The 27,559-nt window shown below is 39.3% G+C and overlaps 1 protein-coding gene across 3 annotated transcripts in view; it reads left to right on the top strand.

Moving 5' to 3' along the window:
* Positions 1–27,559, top strand: part of MET (MET proto-oncogene, receptor tyrosine kinase) — a 109,149-nt gene that overhangs the window by 7,674 nt on the left and 73,916 nt on the right. For 2 of the 3 annotated variants that reach the window (XM_058681475.1, XM_058681477.1), the window contains exons 2-3: positions 13,075–13,121; positions 16,280–17,496. In XM_058681475.1, coding sequence (XP_058537458.1) covers positions 16,294–17,496 — 1,203 coding nt within the window. In that variant the 5' untranslated portion in view covers positions 13,075–13,121; positions 16,280–16,293. The remainder of the gene's footprint in view (positions 1–13,074; positions 13,122–16,279; positions 17,497–27,559) is intronic. The other variant, XM_058681476.1, reaches the window with a different exon arrangement.

The raw sequence follows: 27,559 nt of genomic DNA, 5'->3' as shown, positions 1-27,559 counted from the left end.
TGTTTTCTGGTAACTAGACTTCCCATATGGGTTCCACATGAAAACATAGCTTTACATGCAATTGAGCACGCAGGATTGGAGTCCTGGCTGCTTTGGAAATAGCACCTTCTCAGCTCTAAAAGGAAGTAACATTTAGAAGGTATAATATGGTAACAAAGGTGTTGAAAGTTTTCTTTGATAATGTGTTGTAGATTTCTGGTGGACCAGCACATTTTATCCTCAGAAAAACATTTGTGATTTTTAAAATAAGTGTTGCTTTAGTGTGACATGTAGGCTAACAGAATTTGGCTATTTCTCGTATCTTGTGGACATGAGGGAAGAAAAAGAAAAATTGTGTCATTATGCTCTTGAAATAGAGATTGTCCTAGGTGAACCTGAAGGTTTAGTGAAAGCATACATCATCATTAAAGTTTGTTTTGACATTTAATTCTAGATAGCACTGTATTTATGTGGTTTAGATATACCTAATTTTTCCCTAGGGGTTGATCAGATGGTCAGTAATAATTCCTTACATACATTAAAAGATTTCCCAACTTGATAATTGAACAAATGCTTGTATACTTGTAATTGTACATTTAGAAAGATGTAGTTCACTTTAAGAAATATTATGGGTGATATCTCTTATGCCCCAGATAAAGGACATACTGATAGATAAGTTGTATTGATGGGGTATTATACCAGTGTAGTCAGCAGAGGGGAAGGGTGGGTGAATCTGTTGGAGTCATGGCTATGTTGATCTGTAGCTCATAAAGAATGTGTCCCAGAAGAAGCCAGGCTCCCTTCCTTCTAAGTGGGAAAGAAACAGGTCACAAGAGGGGAATGCAGGGATACTCACAGTGGTATCTACATGATAAACACAATCCAGCCTTCTTCCATCTAGTACTGCACGTGGTTTGATTCTGGGAGAAGATGCCCTCTCTCTCAAACCAGACCCTGCCATAAGTTGCCAGTAAGAACAGCCCGAATACATAGCAGAAGGTGAGCTTTTGATCTGAGTATTGGTGGCATGTCAGCTACTTTCAAACACCCTGAATGAAATCCCATATTCTCCAAGAAAATCACAGCATTAAAAGAAAAGTGAGGCAAGTTATTACTGTTTTAATCTCATGTTTGAGTGTAAAGTTTTCTAGCCTTTTGGTTCACTACAATGAATAATTTGTTGCTGAACCCAAAGGTTGTGGTCCTAAAAACCATGTCTGTCACCATTCACACAGAAATGGTATCTACTGTGGGCACCTGTTAGCTTCTCCTGCATGTGCTGTCTGAGGCCAGTACTTTGGGCCTGGACTGTAGAATGTTCGTGCTAGTGCAGATGTGGGAATTGACATTTTCATATTTTAAGCACCAACTCAAGTAGTATGCACAGACTTGAAGAAAGCACTAAAAAGGACTGCCTTCATTTCCTCTTTTGTTCCTTTTGAGTCTTATGTGAGCTGCTCTGACCGGTCAGCTTCACATGCAGGCAGTGCCACTTGATCCAGCCATTAGTTACACTTTCCAGAGTGAACCTGACCACTACCAGGTGTAGACAGAGATGCAAACAGGTGAAATGATTTAGGACTCAGTGAACCTTTGGGCTTAAACTATTATCTTAGTTACTATGATTTTTTGTTGTTGTTTAACAGACATAAAATGGAACAAATCAAGAAGAAAGCAAAGTGGAGACTTTGGACAGGAAAAAAAACTTCTCACAGAAATGAATTTGCATTTTAGACTTTTCGAAAAACTCTATCCTGTCAAGAGACTTCTATATTTTATTTTGGCCTCAGTAACACATTCTTGGATTGTTCATTGAAATCTGTATGTAAGGGCTTGTGATTTTAAACATTCTGCTGGCTTTCAAAGAGCTTGACAACAACAAAAAGTTGTTTTTTAAATCACCAGAAAAGTATAGATAACACCCCAGACATTTTCATTAATGACAGTGAAAGGTGACAGTCCTTGAATCTAGGTCATACACTGACTAATTACTTTCTAAATGTTATTAAAGGTTCTAAATGAATAGCTAGACTGTTATTCAGGATCAAGATTCCCTCACAGTTTGCAGCAATTCAGAACTGTTGAACAATCAAAACCCCCAAAGTGGTGCCCTCAGAGCATGCCCCACATTGGAGACCCAGGATGGATGGGATGCTGGGTGGGGCTTCTCCCTTTATCTCCCTCCTTACCCCAGATACAGAATAAAAAGAGAGAGAGAGAGAATGTGGAAACAATGGTCTTATCCACTTTCCTGTAGTCCTTGACCCTTTGTGTCCTAATCAACAATGTAAAGATTATCAAATAACATAATTAATTTAAAAAAGACTCCCTCACAATTTCTAAATGGATTTTAATCTTCAGACCTAGATGATCATTGTATCTGGCTTATTTTATTTAACATCTTCAGACTGTTTTGGCTCTGTTGCAAAAAGAGCAAAATATCTGTTTCAGCGTTATCTTTGCCCTGAAGTTATTCCTCATAGATTACTATAATATAGTTTTGAAACAAAAATAATCCAAGACTGGCATTCCTCCTAATAGAAGTCTATGAAAGTGATGAATTATATAAGCATTACAAAGAATTTTCTACAGAGGTCATAATTATCTAACCATTTACTTCCCAAGCTTTGCCCGCTGACTGTATAGGCAGTCAGTGAGAACAGTCATTGTGCATGAAGGTAAGTATTACCTCAAACAAACTTTGGTTCTTGTTTTCGTCCTTTAGCAGGTTAACCAATCCATGGCATCTGTTTCTCTCAAAGTCTAGTGGGAGACAAAGATAAGTGAATGACAACACTACATGATTAAAACTAGAAAGGAAGTGTATGAGCTCATGGGACAGTTCCTGATCTTGCCAGAGGGTGACAGAGACATCAGAGAAAGCTTTTCAGAAGAAATGCTACCTAAAATGGACTTGAAGAGCAAGGCAGCATTTTCCAGGGAAAGTGAGGACAAGAGTATACCATAAAGAGGGCTCATACTTCAGTAGCTCAGAGGGAGTTTGATGACTACAACCTAGATTTCCTGTGGGGCAATAGAGAAAGGCACTGCTGGACTGTTGGGTAGAAGCTCAGTCATGCGTGGTTTTTAAACTCTGCTAAGGAGTTGACCCCTTACTTCCTCAGCGAAGTAACATCATCAGATTATCAGTTCAGAAAGTTATCTGTGATATACTGGGGAACAGATTATGAGGGCAAGCATGGAGAGGGAAAAGCCAACTAGGTAGTCCAAGCAAGAAGTGACACCAGCCTCAGCTCTGGGAGTGGAAGCAGATGGCCATTTAAACACACACACCCCCACCTCCCAGCCCACCCCCCATAGCTTGGAGTCAAGGGTAATATCCTGGAAATGTGGGAATGTTAGGCAGGACAGTGTAAGGGAGCGGACTTCCTGGGAGTGAATGGACGTGCCAGAGGATGCCTAGTTCCTTTTGTCATCTCTATCTCATTGATGCCCTCCCCAGTCCAGAAGCATTGGTGACCCCAACACTCAGTTGTCTTCTCCTTACTCTCTTCACTCTTTGGCAATCCCATTCAGTCTGATGGTGTTTATGCCGTGTGTATGCCAAACAAACTCTTCATTTAAGTCTCTAGCCCAAACCTTTCTCCTTAACTCCAGGATTTGAACATTTACTTAACATGCTCACCATCTCTATATGGATTATCCCAAGGATATCCCAATCATGTAGAAACCCTCCCTTCTCCCATCCCCACCAAATCCCTGATCTTCTCAAAGCCCACTGATGGATGTACCTATCAGTTTACCCATGTTAGTAACTAGCAGGGCCATTTTCTAAGCTACAAAGGCCAAATTCCTTGGTGTATTCTTGATTCCTTTTTTTTTTTTTCTCACACACCACTTCGTTCCAACATTTCCTCTCTGACCTAGCAAGCTCCCCATTAGCCTCACTACTCCACCTGTGTTCTGTAATAAACCGGCCTCCAGCACTCACTCCCGCATGTCATCAGGATGATTCCATTCAAACATAAAGCCTTGCTCCCTTGCTCAGCACCCTGAATGGAGTCCCCACCTCCCTCTTGGAAAACCCCAGATTTCGCAATAAGGTCCAACAGGCTCTTATTGTTTTTTTCTGATCTCATCTCCTGATTGCTACAGGACCCTTTGCCATGCCTCTAGCATACTAAGCGTGCTGTCACTTTCTTCTGTCTTGCCTCTACCCAGATGTCTCCAGTGGCTAGAGCTACCACTCCCTCAGCTCTTTCCTGAAAAGCTACAAGCATCTTCATTAACCTTTCTTCCAGGGAATCCTGGTCCCCCACCCCTGATCTTTTTGTTCCCAGTATTTGCCAACTACCAATATCCAGCAAGATGGATTGATTGGTTGTATTACATATGGTAATTTTATCTTGGTCTCCCTGCCAGACCAGGGAAGGTTTGTTTTGTTTACACATGTGTCTGATGTATCTGGCGGATAGTAGCGTCTCAATGTACAGTTGTCAAATGTAGTCTTCTATTCCTATTGGTTAGACAAATGTGATGTTGGGGAGCTAGATTTCCAGATTCTTCTGTAGATAAAGACGCAAAGAATAGATCTAGAACTCTTCATTTTGCTGGTAGTCTTCATGTTTTACCACTTGGACACATACATTCTGTAGTGTCTTCTTGCATGTAGCTCCTTTTCAGTCCAATCTACTCAGTGCCCTATCACCAAACTGATCTGATAGATGATGACAGTACATTGTGAGAGAGGGAGAGATAGAGGGAGGGAGAGAAAGAGAGAGAGAATATACTGATCTCCTGCCTGGAAGCTCCCGGTGACACCCCACCTACAGAGAAGGCACACAACCCTAAAGGGATATGTGACTTTGTGATAGCCTTTCATGCCCTGTCCCGGCTTGCCAGGCTTCATTCACTGTCAGCCCAACCCACATTGCCTATTTGCAAGCTTGCTGGACAACCCTACACATTCTCTCCGTAGTAGCTGCATGTGAACCCTTTCTGTCTGGAGTGTCTGCCGTGTTCCTCAAGTGTATCTGAGCAATTCCATGTTATCCCACAAAACCCAGCTCAAATAAAATTACTCCTCTAGGAAATCTGCCCACCTCCTATCATCCACATATAAGCTGTTTTCTCCTCCAACTCACCAAGTGCAAACATCCTACAGCCCAGCCTACTAGTGCAATGGATAAAGCTAGAAACTCCCAGTCAATGGGCAGCAGCTATAAAATTAGAAAAAATTGATAGGTTTTTACTACCTTGCCCTCTCCTCTTTGTCTTCTGCATCCTCTCCCTCAAATATATGTTCTTCTTTTCACACACACACACACATATTGCCTTGAATTATTATTTTTCTTGATGAGTAATATTTAAGTGCAACACTGAGCATAGTTGATCTTAGGTTTTCCCAGCCTTTCGGTTCATTAATTCTCCAGGAATCAGAATATTTACCATGATTTAGAAATTGGATTCTGCACTTATTTTTCTGTACTCCTATCTTTACAGTTTTCCTGGCATTCTCTACTCATTGGAAATATTTCAGAATTTTTTTTGTGGAAACTTTTGTTTGGTTCTTTATTGTCTGATGACATATTGATCTCAGTGTAGTGTTATATGTTTTTAGTTTTTCTTCTAACACCATGAGATTTGCATTATGTTCACCCAAAAAATCTACATCTATGCAAAGTAAGGCCAGATGTGGCTGTTTCTGCCGTTCACAGTGTTCTCATGTTTGCTGACAGCTCTTTGCTACTTTGCCTCAATAAGAAATGTCATATACTGACAAAAATGCATCGTGACAAAGACATCCTGGTTCATTCCAGTGTCAAAGAATCTACTTGCTGATGCCAACTTGTAAAAGAAGTTTTCAGGTTTGAACAGAAGAAAACTCAGAACTAAGTGAAAATGGTTTTATAAGACAAGGTTCACTTTGCTCGAGCACTCTGTATTCCCAGGACAGAACTTGGGTTTTGATGTCCTGTGGTCTCTCTCTTGTCTCTCTATCCCTAGATTGTTGATTTCTCTTTCTTTATGGGGCAGCCACCATGATAGGCCAGGGGGAAGGGTGTACTATCCACCTCCCCATCCCTTCTTAGCCCTTTGGGCTCTGCTTTAGATGGCACTGGAGAAGATCAGTTACATTCTATCAGCCCAGTCCTTAGCACAGTTTCCCCATTTGGAAATTGCAGCTCGCCTTATGCTAAGGACATTTGCAAACAGTGAGGAGGGGAATGCCTGATTCATTAGTGTGTAATGGGCCAGCTTCCTCTCCAACTGGTCTCCCTGCAGCAGTTCACATTCTGACTGCTCTGTCAGGTTCATCTCATCCAAACCTTGATTCTGAGTGCAATTGGAAAAGGTTGCGAGGCTCCGCAGCGTGGCCTAGTGGCTAAGGTCCTCGCCTTGATCTCATGTGGCTGCTGGTTCTAGTCCCGGCAGCTCCACTTCCTCTCTGTCTCTCCTCCTCTCAGTATGTCTGGCTTTGTAATAAAAATAAAAAATAAATCTTAAAAAAAAAAACTTTCCTAGGATTCTTGTCATTTTAACACTTCCTTAGCAGTGGAGAAATTCTACCTTCACACTTTGAAGGACAGTGCATCATCCTGACCTGTAGTTTGTTAATGGAACAAAAGCCTGTCCATTAATTGGAGTTCTGAGAGTTCAGTGTATTTTCTGAGCAGTGTTTTGTTTAGTTTTGTAATACATACAATGGTTTAAAAAAAAAGTGCCATTTATTCTTCCTTATCAGAAATTCAGTACTTTCAACCATTCTTATGAGGACAAAGATGTTGGCTAACAGATATCAATTTATAAGTGATAATCTTCAGAATATAATGAGATTCTATTATTTTTATCTTTGCCCTTACCATATGAGAGTCGAACAATGATATCAATCATATATTACAACCAGAAAATGCACAGTTGGCTTTTTCTCATGCTACAACTCGTTTTCAGCTTTTAAAAAGACTATAAGAAAAAGAAGGGAAACAATATTGAATAAGAATTTGAATAAAACACTGTTTATCTGTGTCCAAGAAGCAGCTTGTGTATAGTAAGTAAAAAATAAGTTTTTGGGCATCACTAGAAATAGTAATGATGACATACACAAATTATTCTTGCACTTAAATTTAACTTGTTTTCTTCTATGATCACCTGTATTTTAATCTGGATAAACTATTTTTAATAAATAAATTACTCAACTCTTGGAATACCTGTGTGCTACTGAAATTTTACATCAAGTATGGACAGGTTATAAAGCATACAATTGTATGGTATGTTTAGAAAATAAAGCAAAACTATTCCCTTCTGCATACTTATACCATCACATGATATTTAAAGCCATCTGCAGTTTAAACAGGTTACCCTGTTAATCACTTTTAAAAGTGTATTTTAGATACATTGCAGCAAAACTTTAAAAAATAAATTGTTTTGCAATGTTTATTTGCTAGAAACAACTTAAAAAAACTATTCTACTGCAAAAAGATAGACTCCACCCTAATCCTTACAGTCTGAATTCTATCCATTTAAAATTTGATTAATCCATTATTTTTCCCCATTTGCTTGCAACTAGAATTGTCATATAAATAGGTTCCTGAGACATGCCAGAAAATTATCTACTGCTTGAAATCCAGATGTAACTGGGTGTCCTTCCGTATTCCATCTCAGTGGGGCTATGAACTTACTGTTCTCTAAAGAGGTAAAGGATTGGTTCCTATTGCTTTTGTTTCTTGGTATGAGAGGCCCTTCTGTGACCTCTGTCGAGAAGCACATGTGAAGATGGATGTCAAGAACTCGAAAGGAGGTTCAAGGAAAACCACAGGATGGCCACAGTATGGGAAAGTAAGAAATCACATTATTTCAACTGTAGATAAGAGGACTGAGATGACAAAACCGTCACGAAGTATTTGAAGCAGGTTCTTTTTCTAAGGACAGCTGCCTCGTTTCAACTGATTACAACACAGCTAAGGGTAATCGGCATCAAAGCCAGCTTCTTAGAAAGGTGCAGTGTGTGCTATGTGGTTAAACACCAGTGCCATGCTCATCACCAGCCTTCACGGACAACCCACAAGATGTGTCCACTCTCCTCACATTTGACAAAAGAAAATGGCAAGGTGTGGAAGCTAGTCATCCTCTGGCTTCACACCACATCCTAAGCCTATCTAACGAGCAAGTTCACACTCTCACCGCTGCAGCAGTGTTCATCCACTCCTCAGAAGAATGGTATGAGATGTGTTGTGAGGAAAACGCTCTGTAAATATGAAAAATAGACTTCCCTCACAGGTGTTCTGGAGTATTTCAGTGTGGCCACACACAAGAGCAGTAGGATGGGTGGAAGAATCCTATTGTCCCACCGACTCATCATTAGCAGGTACCATCAGAGTGGTGTCTGTCAGTATCAGAGGGGATTTTGACTGCAGGTGTTGTTGGACCTTTCTAAGGACAGGGTGGGATCCCTGCATGACTATAATGGCACTGCATTAAATCTTTCAACACAGGCATCAAAGCGTTTTCTTAGATTTTGTTTTCTGAACAGCCCAGTGCATCCATTCACTTTCAATATGAGCTACACATTTAGATTTGAAGTTTGTCCTGCTGTAATTAAACCTAGAGCCTGTATGCTCTTTGAGGATAGCAGTTCTCAGAATCTAAACAAGCAGGTAACCTGCAGTGGGTATTCAAAGATATGTGATAGAATGTAAGGTAACCCTTCAAAAGCAGCAACTATTGATAAACATGATTTCTTGAATATCATCAGCAGTCTCCAAAGGAATATGCTTTCTTGCACTTTGTCTTCCTGTCCTGTGATGATTTAAATGCAGAACTAAAAGTTTTCCTTAGGATTCATTCTGGCAAGGCTTCCTGAAGAGTTAGGCCTAACTGTTTTTATGGCTGTAATTTCCTGCATATGGGATCTCGACCATTTTCCATCATCATAAATCCCTTTGGTATACTTAAAAGCAGTATTGAGATTTTTTTCTAATTTTTATATCTTAACTCTTCACTTAGATATATTATTTCCATTTTCAAATTATGTTAAATAAATATTGTGGAATTATATTGTAGGATAAAAAATAGCATACTGCCTCAGAAATCTTAACAGATAGGTTCCCAAATGCAATGTAAAATATTTACAGTAATTATTCAAGTAGATAAAGGAACCTTCCTTGTCCCAGTTGGTTGAATATTGTACATAATGTTCCTTTGTATGCACCTAACTTTGGTTTTGAACTCTCCAGTCTATAGTTTTCTACTGGACACTATTGTCCAGGCATTTTTAAGAGTGAAGGAAACTATTGATGAAGAAAGAAGAACAAAATTCTATTTCCTTTAGCTTAAGGCATGACTGGATACAGATTCATAAACAGTAGCATCAGGATACTTTTTCTGTGCCTGGGCTATCCTATCCCAGGGTGGTTTCAAGTTTAGTTGGGTTTTTTCCATGGGGTAGCAAAGATAGTCACTAGACACTCCAAGTTAATACCATCTCTAGTGCTTGTGGTCTCTGAAAGAGAAAACACCCACACTTGTATATCAAATCCCAAAAAATACTCTGGCCTTGCTTTAAGTTCCATGTTCAGTCTGACCAAGTACTGGTCAAAGAAAATACAGCTGGTATTTGGTACAGCATGTAAGTCCCCGCTTGTGATGACCACATGTGATGCATCAGGGTTCATGGTTCTAGTCCTGTTCTTGCACTTATAATCCAGCATCCTGATAATGTGCATCCTGGGTAACAGCAGATGATGGCCCAAATGCTTGAATCCCCATGCCTTGCATATGGGAGACCTGGATGATGTGCTGGACTGCTGGCATTGGCCTGGCTCACACTCAACTGTCGTGGGTATTTGGGAAATAAACTTACCAAATGGAAGGCTATCTTTCCTTTTCTCTCTCTCTTTCTCTCTCTCACAAATAAAAAATAATTTTTTAAAGAGAAGAGAATAGAGATCATTGAAAGGCCACGTTGGTTTGCTTGTGTGCACTTTACTAAAAGAGAAGAAGAGGCTATATGGCTAACAGACCCAGCTGGTAGGGGATGAGACTTTTGAAAAGAGTTACCAGTGAAAGAGTCACTGGGTGCTGGGCAGGTAAAAATCAGTATTATTGTGGCTTTTGAATAAAAATCATTTTCAGGAAATGCAAATGATTTGGAGCAGTTCTAATGAGCATTATACATTAAAAGGATGCTCACAACTAGATTGTGTGTTGGGTGCTTTTTTGAAAATGCTTTATCCTCTTTAAACCTCATTTTTGCTTCTGAAGACACAGTAGTTTTGATCTCATAATCATGATAAGAAGAGATGCCTTAACCATGTTTTTGTAAATGCTAAAGTACTATTTATATAATTGTAAATTGTTAGAATTTCTAACAAAATTTTTCCTCAAGGAAAGTTAGCCATGTTAACATTCAAAAAGTCTGGCTCAAAATACTGTTTTCCATCACACCTGTTGTATTTTTCCTTAGGACTCAGTACTTGGATATGCTTTGCAAGATGCTTTTGTTGATGTTGACACTGTCAATAGGCACAGGTAGTAGGTTTCTCAGTGAAGAGCTGGATAATCAAATATATTGCTATATTTCTGGGGGATGAAAAAAGTGATATAAGCTGGTTTAATGAGAAGCTAGAGGTAGGTGGATAAAAAAATGGAGTCAACCAGCTGGTTTTACGGTTAAATTAAGCAGATACACAGTTAACAGAACAGTCCTTCTGAAAGGAAATACCGCAAAAAAGCAATGGGATAATAACCAAAGTTCTACTCAAATAAGCACTCCCAGGAAATATTTTGCCAGTGAGAATATCTTAACCATCAACTGAAGAGAAGTAAAGGAATGTTTTATGGGTGATTCAGTTTCACCTGATATATGCCCAACATTTTAAGAGAATGAATTAGTCAGTCTGTTTGAATCATCTTTATGTGTTCCTTGTAGTAAAGAACTCAAAGCTGGTTAAATGGCTAGCACTTTCTCAGAATGAAAAAGCAGCAAAAACAGTGAAAACAGACATTTTATGTTGAAAGCCTGATCCAGGCACATCATGAGAATAAATGTATCAAGACAAAAACATGCAAAAAGTGGAAGTATTTCTGGAGTCACTACCAATATAAATATGAAAATTGCTCAAGACAACCAGATCTGGCAGGTTATATAGATGGGAAAGTGAAAGCAATTATGTCACGTTAGTGGCACTGAAATTAAATGAAATTGCAGGAAAACAGTCTCAGAATTGAGAATTATTAGAATTGGAAATGTTTTGGAATTACAGAGTTTATCCCAGAAGTATGCTGGTTAATGTTCGATAACATTCTCCTCCCGGCCAGAGAAAAACCAGTGTGTCAGCTTCTATGATATAAATACTCCCACCCTGGCTGATTTCGGGCCACCAAGATGAGATGACTGAATTGGAAGTTGGAAAGAGATGCACAGTATAAGATATCATGAGCAGTGAAAGTGTACTCTGACCCACACCTGGGTCAACACTATAATTTCACAAGTAGGAAAGCAGTTGAGGTCAGAGGGGATTTGCTCTGGGTCATACAAATAATCAACTGTGCCGCTACAGCTAAAACCAGGTTTTCCCTAATGCTGTATTTTAGGACCAGGTTGGTATTATGAGGACTGGACCACTGATTGATTGATAAAACCATTTTTTTCCTTATACAGAACAAATATCCCTTTCTCTATTTCCTTGTGATGTTGCCATCTCATCCAGGAGATAACAAGAAGCCCATTTGTACATTGTCTCGGGCTCTAACAGTAAAGTCTAGTACAGTGAATGATTTATGTGCCAACCTTAAGATACAAACTTGATTTTTGAAACATAATGTCATGTGAAACCTCAAATGTTAGAAGATGATCATTTTGAAAGATCCGTCAGAAAGTCTAGAAGGAAAACAACAGTTGCTCACTGTCCACACTGCTTTTATGAGCATCAAGTGAGATGCAGATTGGTTGAAAGGTTGTGTTTTTTTGTTCTTTGTTTGTTTGTTTTTGGAAACAATGGTTCGTTGTTTCTTTTGTTATTTTTTCCTAGAGAAAAATATGGTAAGAAGTTATTTATTGGGTTAATTTCCCAATTTTAGAAGAAAAATTACGACCATTTTAAGAAGAACATTGCATTTTTTATGTAATAAATGTATGCAGCTAACATGTATCTTATAATAGGACAACCTGTTCTTTTTTTTTAAAGGTTTATTTATTTGAAAGGCACAGCGGCAGAGAGAAGGAAAGAGATTTTCCATTCACTGATTCACTCCTCAAATGCCTGTATCTGGGGCTGAGCCAGACAAAAGCTAGGAACCAAACTCCATCTTGGTTTCTAACATAAATGGCAGAAAGTCAAGTACTTGAGCCATTGTCTGCAGCCTCCCAGACCCATTACTAGGAAACTGGATTAGAAGTGGAGGTAGGGGCCAGGCGTGATGGCTCAGTGATTAAATCCTTACCTTGCAAGTGCCAGGATCCCATATGGGGACTAGTTCATGCCCCAGCTGTGCCACTTCCCATGCAGATCCTTCTTGTGGCCTGTGGTAGCAGTAGAGGATGGCCAAAAGCTTTGGGACCATGGACGCACTTGGGAGACCTGGAGAAAGTTCTATAAATGTGATCGGCCTTTCCAATAAATAAATAAATAAATAGGGTTTTTTCCTAAAGTGAAGGTGGAACTCCATTCCAAGCACTCTGATGTGAGCTGCAGGCATCCCACTCATTGTACCACAACCTCTGCCTCCTACAGCTTGTCCTTAATTTTTCTGTTCTTCTATGCCTGGTCATTCTCTTTATAAGCACCAAAAATGTCCCAGTACATTTCAAAACAAAGAGAATTATATATAAAATTACTAAGTACAGCCCGTTATATGGATACGCACTGTGTCTCAAAGCTCTCTTGGTGACCCACGTTGAGTCATGTGAGACTGTGGAGCTGAAACTTAGAGATGAATGAGTAGACAGACAGCTGGAGGTACAAGTGGTCCAGAAGTAGAGGTCTGATTGTCTAACTCCTGATGCAGTACACACTCCATCACCACTCAGAGCACAGATGTCCTGTTGGCCAGACACATAACTGAATCCTGGTTCTGTGTGGTTTAGTGAGTATACTGATCTAGAATAGGGAGATAATAATACTTCCTTCTTCACAGGTGTGTGAAGAGTAAATCAGAGGGCTTGGCAGCATGCCTGGCACATGGTAAGCACTCATTCCACATTATTATTAATTTTATTGTTAAGTGGTAACATCTCTTCTAGGTCTTCACTTTCCAGAAGCTTTGTTTTGCCTTCTGACCCAACTGCACTTTCATCATTTTCCTTACTGCTGCGAAGCCTTAATCAGATGTTTCCCTTTGCTCTGGCCATTGTATCCTTGACCTTTCCCTCTGAGTTTCTTCCATCTTTCTTGAATATGAACAGGAAGTCACAACACATCACATCTTATCCTGAAGGAGCCCTCAGAGCAGTCCTTTTACTAATGTCTTGCTGGTCATAGCTTGCATGCCCTGCAGAATCTACTCTTACCCTCTTTATGCACTCTCCAGTCTCTCTGTATCCATCACTTTCAGCAGATGATCATGTGCTGTGATTTATTTTTAAAACACAAGATCATATGTCTTGACCTCCTTCAGTGTTCCTGTATGTATCTTCATCTGACTTCCCATTCTCTTCTGCTGCCTCAGTCCTGTGACCTTACTTGTGTTCCAAGTATCTCAGACACATCTGTTTTGTCCTTAGCAAATTGCTCCGATGGTTTTATCTCTCCTTGGCCTCTTTGATTTTCTCATTTCTGCAGCCTCAACTGCTTGCTTGCTTTCCTGTCCAGGTCATTTGCTTTCTACTTTGCACAAATTTCTCTGCCTGCCAGAAATTTCAGCCCTCGTCCTCCTTGAAGATTCAGCTCCAGCATCATTCCCAATCTTCCCGGTTGCTTCTCATGGTTGTTACTCTGTCTATAAGCCCACTGTGTCCACCAAGCAGTTGTGAACTTTGTAGGAACAGCACTGTGTCTTTCTGAACTTTGAATCAATGTGAGTGGAAGAAAAGAAGGTCTTAGTAGTAGCACTTGCCCTTCGTGAATTTGCATTTCCTATGATTTAAAAATTAAACCCTGTTTATACCTTTGACCCTGTTAATACCTTTGACTTGGCCTTCCTTTGACAAACACCCCACTTCCTCAGTACTTACTGCATTTTAACATCTGACATCACTGTTCAATCTATATAAACTACTCTCTTGAAAACCAACAAAGAGCTTCCATGTGGACCCAGGTCTCCCAGAGATCATTGCCTGGCTCCTGTCATACAATGTGATACTGGCACTCCTAATGCCTGCCTGACATAACCTTCCTGGACTCTTTCACCGGGACCTCAACAAAGGGTATTGCCTAGGGTTTGCTTCATTCACCCCCTCTCCTCTACTATCACTTCATTTCTCCAAGGACATATTCACTCTTGGCTTCAACCATCTCCTCTTTGCAAACAACATGCAAGTTTCTATTTCAACCAAAGTCTCAATTACTTCACTAAAACTGAGTTCTGAATTTTTATTCCTTCTGACTACTGTGATGGCAGATACCTGGTACTAATGCTTCCAATTGTTGTCTTATCCAAGACAGATAACGCCTCATTCAAAACCCATCAGCTGCTTTCCCAGGAAGGGCAACTTTCCCTGCAAACACTTGTCAGTGTTCATCTCTACTGCTTGGCACAAACACTCTGCCTGCTCGGAATTCTCATTTTTCACTTATTCCAAACACCTGCTTCCTGGTGAATAATGTGAAATCTACTCGTCATCCCTGTAGTAAACCATTCACTCATTTCCCATCATCACATCAAAGTCAGCACTGCTAAAGCCAAATTTCCCCGTCTTCAGCCTAACTGCCTGCTACTAATTACTCTGTTGTAAATGATCCCACATTTCCCCAGAGAACTGCCATCATCCTCCCTTCTCTTAGGTACTGCACCCTTTAGTTCAAAAATGCTATTTATTCAAATATGTCTCTCATTTTTCCCTTTTGTTCCTGGTGCCACTGGCTAAGTGCTAAGCCTGTAAGCTCACAGTGGGTTATTATTTATTTATTTATTTATTTAAGCTATTGCTGCTTAAATGGTTTTGATTGCCATGGTCTCCCTACTCAAAGATACGTTGGCTTCAACATAATTTTGGAGTAAATCTAACATCAATCTTATAGTAAAAGCTTGGTCCCATAGCTCAGAGCTTTTCAGTGGCTTTCCATTGCCTCTTAATGAAAGCCTCCATTTAATAGAGTAAAATTACCCTTGATTTTTGGAGTCAAAAAGATTTGGTATCAAGTTATGACTACTAGATTTACCTGATTTACTGGGAGAAATGGCCTGTACTTGGGATTATGACTTGAGTTTTAGAGCTTTAGAGAATAGTCATTTAATTTCTTTTCATTCTAAACCATCTCCTTTCCAAAGTGCTAAATGACAATAGCTATTATAAGGCACACTTTTTATAAATTGTCCATCTTAAGTTTTTAAGCAGAAGATTCTCTCCTGCTTCCTAATAGAAATATCATCCAAGTGCAGATAATAGAATGTCAAAATCATGTTCTTTTATACTAAGTAGCTTTTTAACTTGGTAATGAACAATCTGTTGTGCTTTGGTTCTGAAGATAATATTTTATATTATACATTTTCAGATTGCTGTTTCAGGGTTCCTGGTGGTCTTACATTGTGAGTTTTTGTCTATCTGAAACAATAGGTTAACTATAGCCAAAATGTAATCGTACCTTTCCTCTGCACACAAAATCCTATAAACAGCATGTGATCGTATTACTACTAGAATTTATGATTGTTTTCTTCCAAAAGGGATCTAAATTTAGCCTAGTAATTCTACATGCTCCCAAGGAAACAATGCCTGCTGTGATTTCTAGAATAAATGAATCCGAACCACAGTTCCTTTACTTGACTGAGAAAGCATAAATATCAACCTAGTCATTAGCTAGAGATCTGAACCCACATAAAACAATCAGCAAGGGGTTAATAAAGACATGCCCTATGTTTCTTCCTTCCTTGTTGAATGAGTCTAACTTAGTTGCTGTTTCTTCTTTAATACAGAGCATTGTTTGCATCTCGTAATGGTTCTCTAAAATTACTTGTTCATGGCTTGAGTTCTAAAATTAAGCTATGTGGAGTCATGTCCAAGTGCACAATGCATCTTTTTATGTGAAACCCACTGGAGTTTTTTGTTTCTCTTCTATGTAGAAATTCCAGCTGGAAAGCTTTATGTACTATAGTTTTTACTGGGGTCATTCTTTCCTTTTTTATTCCCCCCTTCTTTGTTTCTAATGACGACTAAACTGCTCTTGCCTTGAACGTGTCTTGGCAGATAAACTTCTCACAATGAAGGGGCCCGCTGTGCTTGCACCTGGCGTCCTTGTGCTCCTGTTTACCTTGGTGCCGAGGAGCCATGGGGAGTGCAAAGAGGCGCTGGTGAAGTCTGAGATGAACGTGAACATGAAGTATCAGCTTCCCAACTTCACCGCGGAAACGCCCATCCAGAACGTCCTTCTACACCAGCATCACATTTACCTCGGCGCCATCAATCACATCTACGTTTTAAATGACGAAGACCTTCAGAAGGTGGCTGAGTACAAGACTGGGCCACTGCTAGAACACCCGGACTGTTGGCCATGTCAGGACTGCAGCAGCAAAGCCAATTCCTCAGGTGCCATTTGGAAAGATAACATCAACCTGGCTCTGCTTATTGACAAGTACTACGACGACCAACTCATTAGCTGTGGCAGCGTCAACAGAGGCACCTGCCAGCGACACGTTCTCCCACCTGATAATGCGGCTGACATACACTCAGAGGTTCATTGTATGTTCTCACCACAGGCAGACGAAGAGCCTGGCCAGTGCCCGGACTGCGTGGTGAGTGCCCTAGGAACCAGAGTTCTCCTATCTAAAAAGCAACGGTTCATCTACTTCTTTGTGGGCAATACCATAAATTCTTCTTACCTTCCAGATCACTCGTTGCATTCGATATCAGTGAGAAGGCTGAAGGAAACGCAGGATGGTTTTAAGTTTCTGACAGATCAGTCCTATATTGATGTCCTGCCTGAGTTCCGAGATTCCTATCCCATTAAGTATATCCATGCCTTCGAAAGCAACCACTTTATTTACTTTCTGACGGTCCAAAGGGAAACTCTTGACGCTCAAACTTTTCACACAAGAATCATCAGGTTCTGTTCCAAAGACTCAGGATTGCACTCATACATGGAAATGCCCCTGGAATGCATTCTCACAGAAAAAAGGAGGAAGAGAGCCACCAGGGAGGAAGTGTTCAACATCCTTCAGGCTGCCTATGTCAGTAAGCCTGGGGCCCATCTTGCTAAGCAGATCGGAGCCAGCCTGAATGATGACATTCTGTTTGGGGTGTTTGCCCAAAGCAAGCCAGATTCCGCTGAACCCATGAATCGATCGGCCGTCTGTGCGTTCCCTGTCAAATATGTCAATGAATTCTTCAACAAGATTGTCAACAAAAACAACGTGAGATGTCTCCAGCATTTTTACGGACCCAATCATGAGCACTGTTTCAATAGGGTAAGTCACACAGGTTCGCCACATGCATAGCATGAGGCTTAAGGCAGAGTAAGTGTCAATCTAGAAAAAAATGTCAGCAGTTTGCTTGTGCGTCGTGAATGGTCTCTATCCAGGATATTTGCAGATTCTTTCCAAGAAAACTAAAAAAAAAAAAATGCATCTTCATTTATAATTAAAATCATATTTAAAAATTAATGTGGAAACTGGAGAAAATGTACTTTTACAGTTTGGGTTTAAATGTATGCAAAATCTCAGATTATTAAAATTGTTTATCATAAAAGCTTTAGTAGATCCAATCAGATTTATATTGGTTTTGACAAATAGAAATCAGTGATCCTCTATACTTAAGAAGTAGATTTTTATTGAAAGTGTTAGGGAAATTCTTAGTTCTGTGACTGAAATATAAAGCTACTAGCTATACCCAAATGTATCCTAGGAGTCACTTGTTCACCTGTCAGTAGAGAAACAGCATTAACCTGGAACTCCGTTATGGCCTGTGGCATAATTGTACAGGACGCAGATTTAACTATCAGGTCCTGAGTAAACCTCATAACTTAGTAACTACACGTAATTGTAACAAAATGAACCCCAACAGTTTTCAAGGTTATACCAAGTAGAAGGACCACAGACAATGTCCTTGACACAAGAAAGTATATAATTTGTTAAGGATAGCAAGGGCATATGAATTTAGCAACTTTGGGCTTTTTCTGAAATACCTAGGCTGCTTTCCTAGGCCAGACACTTATGGAAATGCTGAGCAGCTTTTTTTCCCCTGAAACTAGGAAGATACTTCTGAATATGTTAGTTCACCTTTTGGAGAACAGCACATAAGATTTCCTTCTTCTGTATCCAAAGTCAATGAATATATTTAGCTTACACACACACACACACACACACACACACACACACACACACACTTCACAACTAAGGCTTATTCTCTGCATATGCTTAAATGATACATGGCAAATTTGGCAAGAGGTAACAGAATTCCATGTGAAGCTACCCTTTTTTCTTCACTGGAAAGTACAAACAAATGAAAGGAAGCAAAAGGACTTGCAGAAATCTGGTATTAGAAAATAAAGGTGTAGTATTAATAGCGTTACAGAGAGAACACTTCCCCTGCACCCAGTAAGTTGCTTCAGAAACACAAACTTACTACAAGTCTGTTGGGGATCCCCAAGGCTTCCAGGGCACGTGATGGCTGTTTACATCTTGTCTGTTAAAAATGTGAAAGAGACTTGACTTTAGGATATATTGAGAGCTCACATCCTTGTTTTATTTTCTACATTTTATCCTCTAGATGCAAAAGTATTTATGAATTCTAGAAATCCTCAAAACACATCTGACCTTTGCCTTACCCCTTGACTTGTTTAGTGTTCCCAGGGGAACGATGAGACAGGATTATCCAGTGAAATGCAGGTCAGTTTTATCGCCCAGGAAAAATGTCCAAAATGCACAGCCACACCTGAAACCATTATCACTCCCATCACAAAAATTTCTGTGAGAAACAAGATGAAACTTGCCAGCATAGTCTTCTTGAAAGGAAAGCAAATTTTTGCACTGGCCACATTCCATAAAAACAAATACCTTAAAACATCCTTTATTTATTTGCCTATTTATCTTCTTTGGTTAAGAAAGACAGAATTCATCTAAAAACAGGACTACATATGTTGTATGTTTTTGTATACTCAGTCCAAAGACTTGAATCATTCCAATAAATAGCATATACTCTCCCCAGCTTCATCTTGCAGTGAAGGCACCTGGAGCCATTTGTCACACAAAAACAACTGATGTACAAGATTAGACCTGCTCGGAAAGTCTAACATTAAGAGGACTTAATTTTATCTTGGCAAACTTATTTGGCAAGATAGCAGGTGACCCTTCTATTAATTTCTTGGAAGTGAGCTTTCATTTCAGCACGATGTTTGGCGGTAGATACACAGCTTATTACAGGATAAGTATAGAGTGCATCGGATGCAGTCTGCACAAGGTTAAGAGAACTACAGCAGGTGCTCTCATGCAGGCCTCTGCCCCGTCAGAGTCACAGTCACACAAGGGGTTTTCTGACTCTTGTGGAGCTTCTGACCATGTAAAGAGTGATTTTCTATCACAGGACAAATAATGTGTCCAGAAAGGCTGTTTTGCATTCTAGTGGTACAGCAGGTGGGTCTGGCCTCTGGATCACATACTATATTGCCATCCCATGCTCATGCCATCCATGAAATGTGGTAGAAACTCCTCCCATGCATTTTCTCATATAGGTGACATCATAAAAATCCACTTTCAAGTCATGTGGTGATTCCCAGAATACCTCACATCACCTATAAATTTAATTGTGTTTCAAAACTGTCTCCACATATAGTTCTGTTTCTGAAAACTTACCCAATTCACAGGTGACCAGTGTTTTCGTTGTATTAGTTGGTCTATAAAAATATGATTTTGATATTCACATGTAATTACTTTCTAAAAAAGATTTATTTTTACTTATTTGAAAGACAGAATTACAGAAACAGGGGAAGGACAGGAGGAAGTAGAAAGAGAGAGAGAGAGATCTTCTATCTGCTGATTCACTCTCCAAGTGGCTCCAAAGCCCCAGCTGTGCCAGGTTGAAGCCAGGAGCACGGTTTCTTTCATTTCTCCCATGTGGATGCAAGGGCACAAGGACTTGTACCATCGTCCACTGCTTTCCTAAGAGCATTAGCAGGGAGCTGGATCAAAAGCGGACGAGCCAACACTAAAACTGGTCCCTGTATGGGATGTCAGAATCGCAGTCTTTTTCACTCTACCACAACGCCAGCTCCAATCACTTCATTTTTTTTAAGATTGATTTATTTTTATTGGAAAGTCAAATATACAGAGAGGAGAGACAGAGAGGAAGATCTTCTGTCTGATGATTCACTCTTCAAGTGGCCGCAGTGGCCGGAGCTGAGCTGATCCAAAGCTAGGAGCCAGGAGCCTCCTCCAGGTCTCCCACATTGGTGTAGGGTCCCAGGGTTTTGGGCCGTCCTCGACTGCTTTCCCAGGCCACAAACAAGGAACTAGGTGGGGAACAGGGCTGTTGGAACCGGTGCCCATATTGGATCCCAGCATGTGCAAGGCAAGGACTTATAGCCACTAGGCTACCTAATGCATCAGGCTCCTGTATTACAAACATGATTCTTAGAGAACTTGTTAAAGTGACTTCTGATTGAGAACTATGAGACTAAAAACAGACTTGAAAAAGTTTCTGGAATCATGTGAATTATGAGAAAACTATCATGAATTTGAACAAAACTTTAACATCAAAAACTTGGTTTTTAGTACCATTTTTCTATAAAGTGTTTAATGTATCCTCAGACACCACATACAGTCACTAAATTCATCTTAAATATCTTTACTGCCTTTTTGTTTTGTTTCTCTGGTGAGACTCCATCAGCATCCTAATCCTAGTTTGGATGGAAATTTATTTAGATGGATGTATATTCCCTAAATAGCTCATTAGTATTCAAAATAAAATGACTGAGAAATTATTGGAAATAATATGGAAACTTAGTGAACTCAAATTTCAGGAGGCAAAATGTTAGTTCCTATTGAGGTGTAAACTATATTTAAAAATCAGCTAATGTGCTTTAAAATAGCTATAATTTCCAAGTAAGACTTTGGTTTACATGATGTTTCCTGAAAAAAAAAAAAGAAAATACAGAATCACCACAGAATCACATTCTTCTTATCTATAAATGAGCATCAATATTGAAGAGAATTCTTTTTTTATTCTAGAATCAGCATAAGTCCAGTTCCTTAAATTGCCATGTATTTACTGAGAAGAAGTGGCATAGTGCATTTCGGAAAAATGTTTGGTGAACACAAATTAGGAAAGGATCCTTCACGGTGGGGACTGAGTTGTGAGAGGGCAGCTGGAGCAGAGCATTCCAGCTAATGGTCGTCTGTGGCTGAAGTCTAGGGCTGCAGTTGAGTGGTAGAGCTGGCAAGGCCAGCCTCGGCCACTTCTGCATTAACCAGAACTTCCCTGCCAACCCCTGACCCTGGACACAAGCAGCTGCTTTTCCAAGGTAGACTCCAGAGCTAACCAGGAAGTCCTCAGCGAGTGAAAATCCGCCAGAATATCAGCAGGGAAAGAGGCAGTCTTGCTTCTGCAGTGCTCCCTGGTTCAGGTTGAAATTAAAGGGGATAGCATCCAAGGAAAATGTGGAATTTAGTGTCATTCCTGGCTTCAGATTCTAATCTGACCACTTCCAGAGTGTTTGCTTGGGTGAGAAACTTAATAAGCTCCTAGGTGTTTAAACCAGGGCTTCCTTATTTTTAAAATCTAGATAATAGATATAGCTAGCTTATATGGTTATTTGATCACTAAAAAACAATTTATCAGTGTCTGACACAGTAAAAACTGCTCAGTATATCAAATCGTTTGTTAGTATCTCTTTTTATACTGTGCTGATGAAGTGCCTTGAAATTTACCAAGTGTTTTCAAATACATAACTTTCATGAAGTTCAAAAAAAATGCAGATTCTGAAAATATCTATGAAGTAGTTTCCAAAGTTTTGTACCAGAATAAACTTACTTTTCATTTAAAAAAAGAAAAGTGTTCTTGAAATAGCTCTTACACTTCCAAAAAATACGATGAACACATTACACAGTTTTTCCTACAGTGATATTAGCCAAGTTTTCTCTAAATGTTTGAAGAAATGAAAGTAGGTATCTAGCAAGAATTTGCATCAGCCTCTTGAATATCCTGATGATTAATGATGGGTCAGCTGATCTCTCATCATAAATAGCAGCTTTTCCAGGGAGGAATCCTTATTCAGAGGGGGAAAAAAAAAACAGTGAAAATGATTGTTTTCTGGAAGAGACACATTCTGTTAGCTGTAGGAGTCCTTCCATACCTGTTGAGTGAGCCACATCCATCCTACTTACTTTCTTTATACATCTTATGAGGTAACAGTCTACCCAAAGAAGCACAGGGAAGGGGCTGAGTGTGAGAAGAAAAACATTGCATCAGAATTGTTCTGTAGTCAAGCTGGACACATAAATTGTGCTCCTTTGCCCAACTTTGTCTCGATAGACCCTTGGCACTCCAAGAAACTGTGCTTATGTGCTTGTCACTCCACAGAAACAAGGGTTCACAGATAACGTGGTTTTAGAAAAAGCCAATCTCCTGGATTGTTTGTATCAGGCTTCCTTGTTTTTAAATATCATTTATACTCCAAAGAGAAGCCAACTGCTTCCCAAAATAAAGGAAACTTAAGGTAGTAATTTTCCATCTCCGCATTAGAGTGCCAAAGTTACAGGGTCATTGCTCAGCCAGCAAAGGAAAAAAGCAAAACAATTAGAGTAGTTTTGAATGAGAGCAAAAATCAAACCAAAATGTGAACAAGAAGTAATAGAAATAGGCAGAAAAATAAGCATACAGTGATGCGTCTTTATTACTGTTATAAAGATGACAGCTGAGGAAAATTGAGTTACGTTTAAGTTGTAATGGAAGAAAATAATTGCAGCCTTCCATCAGGAAAACCACAAGGACCATTATTGATCTGTCATCCTCAGGGCATGTCCTGTAATATTTAATAAAATAAACAAAGATTTATAACTCTTCATGGCCATATATCTATAATCTCCCACACCGTATGAACTGCAAATGTGGAATCAGTGTTACAAATAACATCCATGTAATTATATTGGTTTGGCCTGCCTTACTTAAACAATCTAGTACTCTCTGGAGAATGCATTTTGTATTAGGGATGAAAAATATGAAGTCATATTACAATTATTTCACTTCCTGTGCTCAGAAATGAGAGAATATATGAAAAATATTGGAAATTCTTCATTCATGATAACTAAACCTAAACACTGAATATTTTGGCCCTGGACCAAATGTAGTAGGTACAAAGTTGAATCTTGCAAGAAGGAAAATCCTCAAGGTATAAGGATTTTAATATAAGTGGAAATTCATTAATTTTTTACTTGATCTCTTTTCCTTCTGTAGGCTGTACTTCATTTTCCGCCTGGACTTAGTGTGTTGCCGCTTTCTAACTTATTTATTTGAATTCTCTGTCTGTCCCAGGAGAAGTAGCATATTGCACAATTGTGTTAGAAGATACTTAAAGTTAGCTTCTTTCCACAATTTTGTTAACACTCTGAGGTCAGTGGGTGTATTAAGGGAACACACGCCCTTTGTCTTCTCCCTTCCTCCACTTCCTCCAACAACCTGTCTTTGAACCTTTGAGTAGTTCATTGACAGAACTTTGCCAGGAAAGACAAAACAGCAAGGACATAGTATTTCCAATAACTGTAACCATAAAAGGATATGGTGGAATTAAAACTGTCACCAGAAGTGTAGGTAGGGCTCTCTGGGTTGTATTGCATGACGTGGTTGGTAGTATCTCCCACTTGGTGTGGGTCATTAACTATGTCACTTGCACTTCCCATTCATTCTTCTTAATGTCCTTGGAAAGAGATATAGGAGCTATGTTTTATTTAAGTAGTTGATTTTCGCATGCAAATTCTATTGGCAAAATTGCAATCAACAATGAGGAGTTCGTTCAAAATCTTAAAGAAAAACTCTCAAGAGAGATTTTTTGAAAGCTCAAATGCTAATAAAACTTTGAAGCCACAGTGCAGATACATGGTATTTTCGTTGCCATACTACATGATTTGAGATTTCTGGAAGAATGTGGGATTGTACATTTTGATAAGAAGAGCAACTTCTTTGAGTAGTATGAGTTTTTAGTCAGATTAAACTTCCGAGCTTTGGGTGTTACCTCTCACTTCAGACTTGTGTCTTAACAGTGCCCGTCCCACCTGCATGCTTATCTCCTCATTCTAATAAGAAAAATGAGGTTCTGTCTGTTGTATGGAAGATTTACCAGGAATGTTTGCCATTGCTTATTCATGTATTGGCAAGGAGGCTGGTTTGGTGGGCATAAGAAGAGCAGAATGACTCAGTGCCCAGATACGTGCCCTCAAGTCACATCTCCAGTGTCCAAGGAGGGATATAAATGCTCTTTTATCCAGGAAGTGAAATCAAGGGCTCAGCTACTCTTGCAGTCATTAGAACTCCTTGGATTTTTTTTTTTTTTCTTTTTAATAGGGAATGTGGTAAGTGATTCTGGAGGCTGGATACATTCCAGGCTGCTAATTATGTATACTTTTCTAACTAAAATGTTCCAGGCAGATTCATTTACATATGAGTTACTTGCTGAACAGTGCTGACTTCCTGGTCTGAAAGCCTGTTCCTGCCTTACGGAAGCAGCTGACTGCCCTTCACTCCAGACCTGCACTGATAGGAGCAGACGCCATGTGACCACTTACTTAGTGACACTTCAAAATACTCTTCAGAACAAGATGACAGCAAAATGGCCAACAGTTCCATGCTAATGTAGGATACAGGCTTGTTTTTAATCAATCTTGTTTTTTAGTAACAGGGGAAAATGCCTTACAAATAGTATAACTATTTAAAAAATACATCATGATTCCAACTGAATGACTTCAGTTGTCTCATCTGGGTATATCTCCGAAAGTTTCATTAGTTAGAGGACATGAAAATGGTGAATGATGCTTCAAATCAGAGCCCAGATAAAAGGGGTGCATTAAGGTCAGTTTTGATTTGGAAAACATGTTTTCCTAGATCTGATTTTCTGAAAATTAAGTTTGCTGACTTGTTCTCTCAAAATATACAGATTATTCATGTTTAGCTAGAATATGTCCCCACACCAAAAAAGTGTCTATCTGTGTATTAAATTTTTTAATGATATTTAAGTTTTAAAATGTCTGTTTAACTCTCGGTAGGCTAGCAACCAGTCTGCTAACTAAAGCATAAGTGAAGTGATGCTCAGGAAATGGGACAAATGCAAAGATTAAATTGGCCTGTTAGCTCTGACTGAGTCAATAGTATTTAGTGCTAATGCACTAAGCAGATTACAAACACTAATGTAGTGGCAGTCAATAGCTAAACGAATATCTCTCAAAATTATCTTGACAATAAAATGTGCAATATTTTCCATTTATTTTAAACTAATCACATTATGGCCTTGTTCTTTTATCTTATTCGTTTAAGCCAAGTGCTAGAAGCCCAACCATTTTATTTAGTGTGCAAAATGACCCAAAACTAGTAATCATTTCAACAAGAGAAAGAAGAAAGGATTTATTCATATAACCAGTATTGGACAAGAAATTCAAGAGTTATTTCTGCTTTGTGTAACCCTCCTGGTATTACAGTGGTGAATGAGCTGGGCGCTCGTCTTTCCGAAGCAAACATAATGACAGACGTAACAGTGAGCAGTCAGGCTCATGGACAAATCAGAAAGTCCATGGAAAATGCATATTATGAAAAGACTGTAACAATTCCAATTTTTTTACACCAAAATAAACTTTTATTTTATACTTTCCCACAGACTTTTTGAAAGTCCCTTCTACATCATGACTTATGATATATTTGCAAGGGAAGTAAATATCTATGAACACAAATGAAAAGGAATATCTCTGTTTTACAGTTTAGTCACAAAAGGCCTCCCTGAGTAAATGAAAGTTAACTTCTCAGATAAAGCTTAAAATTTTAGGAAAAGTAATACATCCTTAGTACATGGGAAGATATACAGAGAGCATGTAATAAGCTGATAGTCATTACTTGTTTCATAAGCTTCATCCTGTAAGGACAAGCCACTGCATATTATCTTATACTTACAAAACTTCACGAAAAGTAGTGATATGCTAAGAAATGTAGCCTTTACACATTTCTTATTTTAAACATAATAATTTATCTGTATGTTTAAACTTTGCTTCTCTTTAATTTCTAAATGAACTAATTTGTTTTATTAAGCATGGAACTTTTTTTTTTTTAAAATGAAGCTAACTATAGATTTCTAGATGCTGAGGATATAGTGCAGGTTGCACTCTGAGGACCTGTTCCCTTAGTTTCTTTCAAAGCAGGTGTTTCTCATGTCAAGCCAAGTCATTTCTTCTTTCTGTGATCAGAAGGGGACCCTGTTTGTCAGAAGCACACATTTCTCTTACTGTAGAACAGGGTTGTCTTGTAAGCAGTAAGTCCCATGACAAAGAGAGTCCTACAAATCTGAGGACACATAAAATGAGCTCCTTTGAAACTACCAAACTTGTAGTCATTACTAGAACTCAGGGGAAGGTGATGATGAGTGAACCCCCAATCACATTGCATCTGTGTACTGAGTGCTGCACAATGGCATCTGTTTTTAGACATTTTCCTTCTCATGAGAATCATGTGGTGTCAAGGGCGGAGAGACAAGCACTCCAACTCACAAGGATATCATGAGCACCTACTGATGTACAACTGTGTGCTCTCCAATTGGAGCCAACTCTCTATTCTCCTGATGGGTAGGCAAGGTTCTCCATCTGTAGCTGCAGCCTTTCCCTTTCATTGAAATCACATTGGTCTATAAGGACTGAATTGTGCAAATATCAGAATAAGCTTGAGGTCTTAGAAGGCAGGCTCTCCTCTTTGTAGCTAAGCACATGCTTTGCAAAGGGAAGACGATAAATAGTGCCAAGTACATTCGACAAAGAATTCCTCTTCCAAAAGAAATCTTTGTATTTATTTAACACAATAAACAAAAACAGTCTGAGTTGCTGAAGTGTTTGTGTAAAAGTACTTGATAACATTTCCACTTGTATTTTTATCGTAAACCAGCCTGCCTTTCTCACAACCACAGACCAGGAAAGTTTGAAGTGCGGTTGTGAAATCATGTATAGGGAATAAAAAGGAAGATTCTGTCTTTTTCTCTGTTCCTTAGTCACTTATCTCTGGACAAGAAGGAGTGGTGTTTATCAAGGAACTAGGAGGCGTTTAATCATCAGGGTGATGCCCCTGTCACAAGCCAGAAGAGGTCACTGGCTTGCCCCTTTTGAGAGCTGTGATTACTTACAAGTACCAGTTATTTTCCATGAAAGTAACCACAATCTTGGGTGTAAAAGACTGTTTATAAGAGCACAGTAGTGGGGAGGGGGCAGGGCACACAAAACCTCAGGAAAGATCATAGAAAAGTGAGATATTTTCCTTCCATTTCAACAACATGAGAAGAGAATGTTCCAAAGTTAG

Source organism: Ochotona princeps, chromosome 25, assembly GCF_030435755.1.
Source record: "Ochotona princeps isolate mOchPri1 chromosome 25, mOchPri1.hap1, whole genome shotgun sequence".
Lineage (NCBI taxonomy): Eukaryota > Metazoa > Chordata > Mammalia > Lagomorpha > Ochotonidae > Ochotona > Ochotona princeps.
This window is presented reverse-complemented; position numbering and strand designations above follow the sequence as displayed.